The 13,602-nt window shown below is 35.4% G+C and overlaps 1 protein-coding gene across 2 annotated transcripts in view; it reads left to right on the forward strand.

Moving 5' to 3' along the window:
* ATR (ATR serine/threonine kinase) overlaps window positions 1–13,602 on the forward strand; it is a 39,203-nt gene that overhangs the window by 18,518 nt on the left and 7,083 nt on the right. For both annotated transcript variants that reach the window (XM_053986587.1, XM_053986588.1), the window contains exons 24-38: window positions 642–757; window positions 1,572–1,692; window positions 2,566–2,703; window positions 3,861–4,068; window positions 4,591–4,769; window positions 5,629–5,793; window positions 6,141–6,232; window positions 6,811–6,902; window positions 7,281–7,458; window positions 8,648–8,824; window positions 9,211–9,370; window positions 9,897–10,076; window positions 11,354–11,496; window positions 11,891–11,988; window positions 13,072–13,304. In XM_053986587.1, the coding sequence (XP_053842562.1) occupies window positions 642–757; window positions 1,572–1,692; window positions 2,566–2,703; window positions 3,861–4,068; window positions 4,591–4,769; window positions 5,629–5,793; window positions 6,141–6,232; window positions 6,811–6,902; window positions 7,281–7,458; window positions 8,648–8,824; window positions 9,211–9,370; window positions 9,897–10,076; window positions 11,354–11,496; window positions 11,891–11,988; window positions 13,072–13,304 (2,280 nt within the window). The remainder of the gene's footprint in view (window positions 1–641; window positions 758–1,571; window positions 1,693–2,565; window positions 2,704–3,860; window positions 4,069–4,590; window positions 4,770–5,628; window positions 5,794–6,140; window positions 6,233–6,810; window positions 6,903–7,280; window positions 7,459–8,647; window positions 8,825–9,210; window positions 9,371–9,896; window positions 10,077–11,353; window positions 11,497–11,890; window positions 11,989–13,071; window positions 13,305–13,602) is intronic.

The raw sequence follows: 13,602 nt of genomic DNA on the forward strand, positions 1-13,602 counted from the left end.
TAGAATTAGTTCAGGTGGCACAGGCAGAAATGAAAAGCAGTGTTCCTATGATGGTTTCTGCTTACACGTCTAAGAAGTAAGTGAAAGGGAGCCTACCCTTATTTTCAGGCTCTAGTCTTTTGTGCTGGTTTTATTTAGTGGATGGGGGTTTTTGGTTTCTTTTTTGTTCTTGGTGTTTTTGATGTTTAATATCTTCGTGAAAACTTTGGGATAGTTCTTTAGTCCAGGAGAAAATAGATGGCCCTATGTAGTCAGCAGGATAAAAATTTTATTAGCATCTGCACAAGATTGTGCACTCCCTGCACAAGGAGGAATCAGACTAAATTCTAGTCCTGGTTTATTGGCAGATGTGAAGAATGCAAGATAATATGGTCCAAACACCAGCTGGAGAATCTGGGGAATCAGTAGTTGAAATGAAAATTTGCCTGGTAACAGGGGATGAACAGTGCTGGATAACGGTTTTTTAGTTATGATTTCTTAATTAAGCATTCCATAACTTCTCTCCCATTACTTATCATAGAATCATTCAGATTGGAAAGATCATGTCATATACACTGGGTTTTGGTCATATGCACGAGGTTTTGTACCGTGGTCATGAAAATTCTCAGTGCTAACTTAGTGATGCAACCATGCCTTTTCAGGAGTTACTGTCCATCTATGACTGTAGAGAGACAAACACTGATTGCCCTGGCTCCAGGCTTTGGAGGAGGTTTCCTGAGCATGTGCAGGAGATCTTGGAACCTCACTTAAACACACGGTATATGACAGTTTAAGGAATGGCTTTTCATAACACATCTGTTTGGTTTTTTCTCCAGGCTAGTATTAACCCTATATGGTTTTGTGACTCTCACTCTTCTGGGAAGAGTGATATGTATATATACAAAATTGAAATAAGGTCTTTCTACTAAAAGCTGAATTATTACTTACTTGAATGTAATTCTCTCTAAATCAAACAAATAAAGCTCAGAGCTCATACTTTGCCCAGGTCTGCCCTTTTGTCCTTAGAGCATTGACTTTTATGATGTTTTGAAACTTTCGTTTTTCTTTCCCCTCTACTCAAATCTACTAGCATCTCCTATTATTCCTACCTTCTACAGAAGTAGAAGGAGCTCACTGAGTTTTAATTTGACTTTTTCTTCACATTATTTTTATCATTACTTCAATAAAATGAAACTTCAAATTATGTTGGTGATAAGCTTTACCTTTTTAGAAAACAGCCTTTTTGGCATTTCTCAGCTTTCATGTGTGCTCTGTGTTTTTCCTGTCAAGAACATAGTACTGAAATATTTATCAAACTTCATTTCTTAAAACTGATTACTAATAGCACTTTAAAATATACTTACAAACAACCTAACAAGTTATGAGAATTTTTTTTTCATATTTAATTTTAAAAGGGTCTAGAATAAAAGATGCTGACTTCTGAAAGTGGGGGTTTTAATTCTACTTTTAAAGATTCAGAAGACAGAACTTAATAGTGCTCCAGTGAGGAAATTGCATAACTAACAGTGTGCTATTTCTTACTATATTAAATGAAAAGGTAGTTTTATTAAATGGATATTTCACAATTACAGGTACAAGAGTTACCAGAAGGCTGTAAACTGGTCTAAGGTGAAGAAGCCAATTTACTTAAGCAAATTAGGTGATAATTTTGCAGAATGGTCAGCAACTTGGGCAGGTTATCTTATAACAAAGGTAAGAAAAGAAATCTTTCTTTAAGGCTCTTTGCAAGACAGTTCTTGAACCTCATTTCAGTTTCTGCAGGTCAGGGATGGATGGGGAGAATATGTTGGCTACAGGCCTCTGACAGGACTTTCCTGCTTCTTCAGCAGGGTGCTGCACTCCCCCTTCTCTAGCACTTCTTCCTGGCGAGGCTTCACAGGCAGTGGCAAAGCTAAAAATCAAGGAAACTTGTCTTTGTCCTGACATTCTTGTGAAACTGGAGGCACAGACAAATGCCTGTGAAAAGTGTCTGAAATGCTTCTGGATTTACCTTCTCAGTTTTGGAAAGATTTCCCTGCAGGTCCATAGTCCCAGTACATAAAAAGTACTTGTATCTTCTTTTTGTTTTCCCTTTCCAGTATCTAAGTGACCCACTGAAAATGTCACTTCCAAATCAGACACTGTTAAAAGTGAATTGAATTACAATAGCTCAGTAATTACACTGTCCTCTTTCAGACAGAGTAGAATTGAATGTCTTCATAATATCCTACTTTCTGCAGGCTTTTAAGGGCAGAAGAGAGGCTGAGTGTAGTGGCAGACTCTCAGTCTTAAGTTTTTTTCTATGGCCAGTGCAAGTTCACAATGGTGTAGATCACATGGAGAAGTGGAAATGTAAGCAGTGCTTACCTGTCTTTTTGCTGTCAGCAGTTGCTACATGTAATAGCAGCTGCCATCTGGTATCCCTGTTGCAGATTTAAGTCTGATGAACCTTCTGCAGGAGACAGGTATCTTAAAGTTATTTGATGGACTAGAATTTGTGTTCATCAACAAAAGGAAATCTATTGATTGTTCATGTATTTGCACTTTTGTAATGATGCTCTTCCTGGAAATAATATTTTTCTGTAGGTGAGACATGATCTTGCCAGAAAAGTTTTTGATTGCTGCAGTATTATGATGAAAAATGACTATAAAGTGACAATTTATTTGCTTCCACACATCCTTGTCTATGTTTTGTTGGGATGCAGTCAAGAGGATCAGCAAGAGGTGAGATGTGTAAGATGGTAGTATTTTTCACAGAAATGATCAAGAGCTGTTCTTCAAGAGAGCTGCTCAGCTCTGTAGGCCTACGTGAATAAATTGTTCAGGTGTTAAACTCCTTTTTGTGTATTAATAATAGAAGTAATAATATAAATTTTCTGTCAGGGTTTTGAATATACTCATAAAAGTTTGTGTTGGAACACAATCTGCAGATTTCCATCAGTTGGCCTGGGATGAGATATTGTGTAGTTAATTACGACTGCAGTAACATCAACAGCTGGAGTGGTACAAAGAGGAAATGTGCAACAAAAACAGCCAGTAAATTGAACTTGTATAATTCCAAGAATTCAGACTCGTAATTTTTTCCTCTTCTTTGCATACAATTATAGTTTCAGTGGATAAACTATTCAGCTGCCAGATTCATGGGGAGCAGGATATGTAGATGTGTTGTAGCAAAGCAGGGCTGGGGGAGAAGTCATCCTGTTTTCCTTCAGTTGAGCTGTCAGTGCATGTGTCCAAGTGCTGCCATTTTTACTGAGAGCAGCACATATATGTACAGAGAGATGCAAGTTTGCAAGGACTCTTTGTAAGCATGTCCTGGGTGAGACGAAGGAATTAGAAGATACTGAAAAGTATAACTTACATTCCATTAATTTGAAATTTCACAGCTAAAATATTTGTGTTTAAATATTGTGGGTGTATAGAGGCATGTGATGATTTTTCCTCTGTGAGCAAGTAATCCACAATAAGCATCTGTTATTTATGTTAGCTAGTATTTTATAGACTAAACCAAACAGAAACAGATACTTTGTCATGGCATTTATTTAAACAGAAGCAAAAAGGTAGATCTGTAATCTTGTATCCAGTAGATAGCTTTATTCTTACCAAATCTTGAAGTATTGTATTTGTAAAAGAGATGCAGTAGCATTTGTTGTGTCTTGAAACCTCAAGACTTTCTCCCTGTATGGAATCCCTTAACAACAGCTGCTGCTTGGTTTGCCATTTCTTCCTTTTGAGATTGAGAGACAAGATCATGAAAATAATCTCCAAATTATTAAAATATACACTTAAAATATCTAGTATTTTAGATTGACTTTGGTGTTAATTGCTGTTTATTGCTATTTTGCTGTAGGTATGACACTTTATCTTTTACCTTTGTGTAGGTTTACATGGAGATTATGGCTGTTCTGAAACACGATGACCAGTCCAGCAGGAGACTTGAGGACAGCGCATCTGATCTGAGCCAGCTGAGCACACAGACAGTGTTCTCCATGCTGGATCATCTCACTCAGTGGGCGAGACACAAGTTTCAAATACTCATTGCTGAGAAAAATGCTGGCAAGTCTAGCAAAGACAGAAGTGATCTAAAAAGTGAGGGATGCTTATTTTATTTTAAATGGCATTAACATTATTCAAAGAAGAATTTTATTTATGTTTGCAGCTTCACATGGTGACCATTTACAAATGCTGTATTAGTAGAATATGTAATCCCTTTTGTGATTTCTTAATGTCATATTGCAATTTCCACCCCTTCTACCCCAGATGGATTGTTCTGAATGCCTGTTCCAAGAAATACACATTTAAAATTTGAACAATGTAATGTTCATTTCTTGATAGTTTTCTAAACATTCTGTTTAACTGAATATAATATATATAATATATATAATATATAACATAAAATATATAATAGTCTGTGCTGTCTTGCAAGATGTAGAAAGTTCACCAGAATTGTTTTAAATGAATTATTGTTGACGGAAGAGAAAACCATGTTCTGTAATTAGTATAGTGATCTCACTATATTGTTAAATGAGTTAATTAAATTTTGATGCATAGGTAATTCTTATAAATGAAACCTCAGTTGACAAACTTTTTATTTTGTCTTTTTTTCAACAGCATCAAGTGAGGACTATGGAGAATATCAAAATGTGACCCGTTTCCTAGACCTCATTCCCCAGGATACGCTGGCTGTAGCCTCCTTTCGTTCCAAGGCTTACACCAGGGCTGTGATGCACTTTGAATCATTTATAACAGAGAAGAAACAAAATATTCAGGAACATCTTGGATTTCTTCAGGTTCTGAAGTTCTTTTTGGTTTTTGTTTTTTATTTTTATTAAATGTGTATGATAAATAAAGATTGGTTAAATTCTTCTTTGTGATGGGAAGAAAAAAAGATTTATTTGGGCACTTGTTAAATACAGGTGTTTAGTCATCTGTGTTTCAGTGATATTTAGTACTTTCTCTTGCTTGGCATGCTTCCTATATGAAAAGGAATGAATAGTTTTCTATTGTATAATAAAAGATTGTAAATTCCTGAAAAAATTAAATGTGGGTTTGTTGATAGGATAACATTTATTGCTTTGAAGTTGGCTCTGTGCCTTTTGCCAGAAAATACAGCCAACTATAATAATAATAAAAAAAAAGCCAGGTACATTTGAAAAAATTGTAAGTGGCTTATTCTAAAGTAGAAAATGAGCCAATGCTAAAGGTGTTGCAAATTATAGAAATTCTTTTCAAGAAGTATTTTAACCTGTGGGATGATCCTGTTTGTGAATCTCTAGGGTTTATATTCCTCAGTGGCACTTCAAATTTGAAAAAAACTTAGTATGTTGCTTTTTCACCAAAAGTAATCATCCTTATGCTATCATGTAATAATAGGATATTTATTTTGCTCTTCATACAGATGGTTTCAGGTAACTTCACGTGTTACTCTATCAATAGTATGAGATCATAAATATTACTGTATACTAAGAAGAAGTAGAGCTCAACTTTGGCAGGAACCTGGCAAAACTGACATCTTCAATGAAAATTTATTGCCAATTAATCCTACAGAGTAGTGTGTGCTCCATGTTCAAGAAGTTCTGTGATTCTGCAGGTTATCTATAAAATAACTTCTTGTTTTTAATGGCCACGTCCAATTCTGTTTGAATACAGAAATTGTATGCTGCTATGCACGAGCCAGATGGAGTGGCTGGGGTGAGCGCCATTCGGAAAGCAGAGCCGTCTCTCAAAGAACAAATCCTTGAACATGAAAGTATTGGCTTGTTAAGAGATGCAACAGCTTGCTATGATAGGGCTATCCAACTGGAACCTGATCAGGTAAATTAAAAACTTTCTTTTTTAATAAATATTATTTTTCATCTTATTGGCTCACAGATGACTAAGGCAAAAAAAGGTCTTCAGAATATTTAAGTAAAATAGGAATCTAAGTGTTTATTATGCCAGTTGCTAAATAATTATTGCTGTTGGAAGTAGCTTATGAACTGAAACAACTATTTTACTGGATTTTTTGAATGTTCATTTATCTTATGGTGCAATTAGTTATGCTTTTTTGTGTTCTAAAAACCACCCAAATGAGCATATTTCTTCCTTCAGATTGCCATGAGTTTCATTAATGTGTATGTGGGGCTTTCATTTGTTGTTTTGGTTTTTTTTCCTCTTTCTAGATCATTCACTATCATGGTGCAGTGAAGTCCATGTTAGGCCTCGGTCAGTTATCTGCTGTAATAACTCAGGTCAATGGAGTGCTTGCAAATAGGTACTGTAAGCATCTAATACACAGTTCATTTGAATAATATGAAGCTCTGGTATAAATCTCTGCCTCAGTAGCCATTTCTGCTCATTATCAAACATTGGAGGCTTATTAAACATAATTGAATTAGCAGTGTGAAGCCAGAAAACTTTGAGTGCTTTATCTATAAATTATTTATTTCAGGAAGTCCAGAAATTTTCATAGTTCTTGTCTGCACTGTGTGCAGTCTTGGTATGTGCTTTAATTTCTTAGGTAGGATTTTTGCATTGTTTCCCATGTCACTGATTCCATTGGTATTCTTTAGTCTAATAGGTAGATGGATTAAAAGCTGGTAGTTTTTGATGTGTACCACAGAAGTTAAATACACTCTTTGGAGGTTGCATTCGTGGGATCATGTTGCACAGATCTTATTTGTTATTAGTGCATGTCCTTTGGTTTTACTGACTTTCTTTAGAAGCAAGCTTATCTTGCCTCTTTTCAAGTAAGAAAAGTTTTATGTAAAGAACACTTGCTAATGTAATGTAGGATTAACATACTGAGAGGAGACAGCACAAAATTGTATTGCCTTTGTTTTCTTTTAATAGGTCTGAATGGATTTCTGAGTTGAACACTTACAGAGTGGAAGCAGCCTGGAAACTATCACAATGGGATTTACTGGAAAATTATTTGGCTTCAGGTAAGTTATCATTACATAAAAGTATTAATACTTCATTGCATTTCTGAACAATTGTTTTAGTTTAATTATCTTGAATTAAGGGGTAGCTATTGTCATTTGATTTGGATTTCACTGGTAGGAAGGTTGGTTCTGACTGTGTTCTGGATTTTGTAACTGAATTTGACTGTAACCTGTATAGTCTTTGAGCAGAAGTTTCGAGTGTGTGTATCTTTTGAGTTTGTTTGGCTGGGTGGATTGTGGAGTTGAATTATACAGTGTTAATAACATGCAGTTACTTAGTTCTGAGAAGAAGTTATTTTTCCAGTAATATGTTAAGACAAATTAGCACATTCAGGTTAAGCTGCTTAAAGAAGCAGAGTCTTCTTTTTCTCCCCAAAGATGTGAAGTCCACTACTTGGAGTGTCAGACTGGGACATTTATTATTATCAGCCAAGAAGAAAAATGAAGCAGCTTTTTATGAAACACTCAAGGTTGTTCGAGCAGAACAGATTGTGCCCCTTTCAGCAGCAAGCTTTGAAAGAGGATCCTATCAGCGAGGATATGAACACATTATCAGGTTTCTCATTTTCATGGCACTATTTTTAAAATCAGAAATCATGTAATCAAGTATGCAGCAGTAAGAATATTGCATTTCTACAGTAAATGGTATATTTTTTGTCACCTTTTTTTTTTATTCATCCAAGTGAAAACCTTTGATTAATTAGGAATTTTTATTTATCCTCCATGGAAAACATTCCCAATAGAACTATGCGGTATGGTCTTTCCAAATCAGCTAGCAAGCAAATGTAAACATCAGGTAATAAAAACCAGCAGTTTAATTCCATGCTTGAAGTAGTACAAATAGGCCAGTAAAGCCATTAACTTAAGGGCATTGCTTTTGATCTGTATGGAGGCTGAAAAACACTCCCTTTTTAATCAAGAAAGAGCAGTAAGAATTAAACCCCATCCCTTTTCTTTATTAATAAACCTTTAATTTGGCTGCAGTAGACTAAAAAGTAGCCTTTTTGAATAGACTTAATACTTCCTCTGCACTGTAAATGCATCCTTATGGCAAGATATTGGCTGAAGTCAGTTGAAGTGCATGTTTTAGGTTACTTCTTAATTCTGTTTTCTGTTGGTAATTTCTGCAGTGTTGTTTGGGAAATGAAATTTGGGTATTGAGAAAGAAGAGTTTCAAAGTAGTTTCCTTTAGCCACTGATCCAGGCTACTTGGAAGCCTTTCAAGGATCACTTTTTCTCTGTCAGATGTACCCACTACATTTGTACCCACTTCTCTCTGCCAGGGAGAACTGGGGCATTTACAACCACTCAGCTTTCCATCTTTACAGTGACAGATATGAACAGTAATGGTATTTTAAAATAAATTGAATAACTTCACTTTAAATAAAAGTATATTGCTTTTAAAATGGGATTTGTTGAAAATGTCGGATATTCTGAATAGTTGTTGCTGAAAGTAATAGAAATACTCTTTGTAAAGGTTGACTTCCTCTCTGAGTGATTTACATTGTCTCTTTCTTCAGCAACTTATCAAAGGAGTATTGAGGAAAAATGAATCATTTTGTAAATCCTGGATTTTATGTGCTTGGTTTTGCTGCATTTTTGCTTTTTAGAATAAATCCTACTGGGTGACATTATTTACAGTGCCAAATTTTAGGAAGAAAATAGCAAAAACTTTGTAAAATATGTATGTATGTCAAACAGTAATCAATTCTCACCAATTTTTTGCCTTTATTTTGCTAACACAGGTTGCATATGCTGTGTGAGTTGGAACACAGTATTGGGCCAATGTTTCAGCAACGCGATGGTGACCACAGTAGAGATTCCCTGAACTGGTGTGCTCGTATTGAAATGACTCAAAACTCTTACAGAGCAAAAGAACCCATTTTAGCACTGAGAAGGGCTTTGCTTAGTCTCAGCAAAAGGTGAGGACGTTACTGTTTCTTGTCTGTGTTGTATTCTCAGTGATATTCTGGATTTCCATATATATGTTAGAAGAGAGAAGATAAAACTCTGGGAATTTGTTCTAGATAAAAGTAGTCCCCCAATATTATGTACTTTTAAAATAAGAAGGAGAAGCAGTGTCTGAAGGAGAGAGAAGCAAGAAACAGGGAGAAAGTGTATTTATTTCTAGTCCTAAATGGAAAAATGGAAACAAATGTATTAAAATAATTTGAAACTATTGTTACATAGTGTATATAACTTCTTGAGAAATTCAACTTGTGTTTCAACACGTTGTGATTTTTACTTCAGATTTTAAAGTAGCATTCAAAATAGAAATGTTTCATTTTCTGTAAAAATGTCCCTGCAGCCAGGATTACAGTGAGCTTGTTGGACAGTGCTGGCTCCAGAGTGCTAGAGTTGCAAGGAAAGCTGGGCATCACCAGACTGCCTATAATGCCCTGCTGAATGCTGGGGAATCAACGCTCTCAGAACTTTATGTAGAAAGAGCAAAGTGGCTCTGGTCCAAGGTAAGGAAAACAAAAATGAAATTTAAATTCCTACATGCAAGATAATAATATTTTAAATTTTCTTCAAGATAAAAATGGCACACAGTCAGCATATGTAAAACAAGATATGTCAGCTGGGACTACCAACACATTGCAGCTGATCCTCCAGGTGCTGGTCAGCCCTGTTCTGTATCTGACCTTCCTGGCACCTTTGTATAAAACTGGTGGATTACCTGTCTCTGTCAATGCAGCCCAGGCAAATTTATATTATCTTTATAGTAGACCTCTTCTTAATTTGTTTCCTTTTAACTAATAGCAGTAGGCAGCAAACATGAGAGAAATTACTGTGGTACACCTAAAGGCACAACAATGCTGAGATAACAAGGAATACAAGAAGCATTTAAAGTTAGTAATATTCAGTTACCACAGCCAGAATGGCCTAGAACGTATTTGGGGACATAACTTTGCCTTAATAACAACTCTTAAGAGGGAAGTTTTGTATCTCTCTTATTTAAAGTATATAAAATGTTTTCTGTCTTTCCCTTAGGGTGAAGTTCATGAAGCACTAATTGTTCTCCAGAAGGGGGTTGAGTTATGCTTCCCTGAAAATAAAGCACCCTGCAGTAGCAAAAATCAGCTCATCCATGGTCGGGCAATGCTGCTAGTGGGCAGATTTATGGAAGAAACTGCTAACTTTGAAAGCAATGCAGTCATGAAAAAGTATAAGGTAATCTGGAATACTACTGTTAACAAGGCAGGAGCTTTGAATAATCATGTATTCCTTAAGTAAGCTATTGTTCTGCTCCTGATGGTGTCAACCAAGTATAACATAAATGGGATTAAACAGTGCATCCATTGTAGGAGGGAAGCAGTTTTTGTGAAATTTACCTGTCTTAACCGGGTTTAATGTAACACATCAGTACAGGGAAGACTACAGTTCATAGTAGTTCATTAATTCTTTTTAAATAAACAAGTCACAGAAGTATGGCTTTATTCTCATGCTTGCACAGATTAGAATTCCTTACTAAAATGTGGACTACTCCAAATACACAGAGTTGAGCTGGTGATGCATTGCACTACTCTTCAGTGTTATTTCTCTCTCTGGTAGTGACTTAGAACTGTGATTTAAATGTGCTTCCAGTCTCTGAAGAACTAGGAAAAGGGACAACTGGTAGGATCTTCTTGAACAACACAGCACTGCATGCTTCATCTTGTGAAATATTTGTTGGCATTGATTAATATTGCCTTCTAAAACACTAGGGATGCAAGATGTTTATGCTTCCTTAAAAGCAGCATGTCTCCTGTCCAGGCTTTGGCACTTGATACTGTTAATAGTTATTCCTGTCTTACTAAATAACATACTTCTGTAAAAGTCATTTAGAGAAAAATGTAAATGTATCAAATCTAATGAAGGTTGAAATAATGTATACAAATGAAATTTCAGTGGATTCCATAAAGACACTGACAGTACTCTCTGCTAAGTGTTGGTACAAGAAAGAAGCCAGTATTATTAGATAAGAGATGTGCCTCTCACCAATTATTTCTTTTCTAATTCATGTCACACATTTTTTTTCTTTCAAACATCCTGATTCAGAAGGAAAACAGAAATGTGAAAGATATGGAATCACAGATTCATTAAGGTCAGAAAGATGACCAAGTCCAGCTGTTAACATGCTGTTTCACTTTACAAAAAGCTCTAAGAAACTCAGTACTGAGTTATTAGGATCAGGAACCTGATTTTAATTAAAGTATGATCTTTCCTAGTTCAGGAATCCCTTATCATTCTATCTTGAATTATGTCTCTCCAAAAGCAAAAGGTATTTTAAAAACAGACTTCTGGTTTGTAGAAGCAATTATCTTGAGGCAAAATTAGAATTTTTGGAGTTACAGGGTTAACAATTAATAATTTCTTTGCACGTACACTGCACAACATAAACGAGATTGTTTCTTGAGAATTTTTTTTTGTGTTCTCTCAGAAGTAATTATCTCATTTTGGTGTTGCAGGATGTTACAGTTTTCTTACCAGAATGGGAAGATGGACATTTTTATCTTGCAAAATACTATGATAAATTAATGCCGATGGTAACTGACAACAAGATGGAAAAACAAGGAGATCTGATCAGATACATAGTTCATCACTTTGGGAGGTTAGAGGGGAACTTTGCTTACTCCAATTTTTATGCACTGTTGCAAAACAAAATGTTACATGCTTCCTTTTTGTTTTCATACATAATTAGTTTTACTTCTGACTAACCAATTGTGTCTTTTGTCAGACAGTTAATTATTTAATCTGTGGTTTTAAGTAATAAAAACAAACCCTTAGTATATTTTTTGGTTGTTGCAGATGCATTAAAATGCTAACATAAAGTTAGAAATATTTTAGTATAGAAAATATTTAGTATAGAAAGTATTAGTATATAAAGTACTTAGTATAGAAATATTCCATTTCTAAAGTTAGAATGGAATATTAAACAAATGAGAATGTAAAATTTGTATTACTTCCAATATATAACATTCTTTGATTTAAACATTTAATCACAGGTCTCTACAGTATGGAAACCAATTCATTTATCAGTCAATGCCAAGAATGCTGTCTTTATGGCTGGACTTTGGAGCAAAAGCATACGAATGTGAAAAAGGTAAAACATTTTTTTCCCAGTACATAGTTTCCATGTCATTCTTTTGAATAGATGATTGAAAGAACAGTGAAGTATATTTACAGTTCTTCATTTATCTTTATTGCCTAAGGTTATATGGAAACAAGAAAGTACTACTATTCTTGTAAAATACAGGATGTTAATATGCAGGAGAGTATTAATTATTTTAATTAAATCTTCCAGAATTTTTTCAAGTATGTAGTGAGACAACATTGTTCCTTGGGTAACTGAAGTCATTAGATACAGGGAAAATCCTTGCATGCCCCTGGTCACCACTTTCAAGGTGCCTCATGAGTGATGAGTAATGGTTTTGTATGCACTTGCTACAGTAAAGTGTTAGGCCTTGGGGCTTTTCTTTCAGTTCGTTTTGGTTCCAGTCTTTGAAGGAATTTCACTGAAATTTTCCGCCTCATTTTACTGAAATGTAGGGGGAAAAAATCTTGTAGACAGCAGCGTGAAGGCATGAGTATCTATCACCACAGATATACTTTGGTGGGAGATTTTGGTACAAATGAAAATTGCAAACTTTGCCTGCAGGTCCGGAGAGAAGCAGACAGTTGTGCTCCTTGATCTTGTCCTCATTCTACACACTTAGGTCAACTGTTTGGCTGCAGGCACATAAGATCCTGCACTCTGAGGTGCTGATGTGAAACTCAAGCTGGGTCCTCAGGGAGGGGTGGAGATAGGAAGATAGGAGCAGATGTGCTAATTTCATCCCATGGAAAGACTTTCTTCATTTCCTCTCCACTAAAGAACATTGGAATCCTTTTATCAGGCAAATACATGGAGTGTTTTTAGTCTATTCTATCCCACCATATCATTTTAAAGAAGTCATTTTAGGAGTGTAAGGAGATTTAATTTCCTGGTATTCTGCTTAGTTAAATAGCATTCAGTCACTCTATGCTGTGTTAAAAAGAACTTTACAGTTGGAGCTTTTTTGTTGCCTTCAATTTTTTTTGGCTTATGAAATTGCCAACAAAATATTATTCTATAGCCTTGATTTAAATGACTTTCTATTTCCAGTGAGGAGAACCAGGAATATGGTCTTTTCTTTTCATTTTTCAGCAGGTCGTTCAGAACGTGTTCAAATGAAAAATGATCTGGCTAAAATAAACAAGGTGATTACAGAGCACACAAATCACCTGGCACCTTACCAGTTCCTGACAGCCTTTTCTCAGCTCATCTCTCGAATCTGCCACTCTCATGATGAAGTCTTTGCAGTTCTGATGGTGATTGTTGCTAAGGTGTTTTTAGCCTATCCACAGCAAGCAATGTGGATGATGACTGCGGTGTCCAAGGTACCTTGATATGTATAGCTACACTTGTTTTTCTCAGAAATGTAAATATAACCCATTTTATTCTAAGCGATAAGAACGATTTGAGAGGCTCATTTGTTGTGATACAGTGTTGTAGAAGCGGATATCAATGCCATCACTGCAAATTATTTTATTGCAGTCTTAATTCAAATATTACAGTTTAAATGTTCCAAATTGGAATGCTAATATGCATCCAAATTTGCATGGTGTATTAGGAAAGGAAATTTGAATAAGAAATAGCTGATGAATTGTGTAGTTATGGGAGTTATGGGCAACAGAT

Source organism: Vidua macroura, chromosome 10, assembly GCF_024509145.1.
Source record: "Vidua macroura isolate BioBank_ID:100142 chromosome 10, ASM2450914v1, whole genome shotgun sequence".
Lineage (NCBI taxonomy): Eukaryota > Metazoa > Chordata > Aves > Passeriformes > Viduidae > Vidua > Vidua macroura.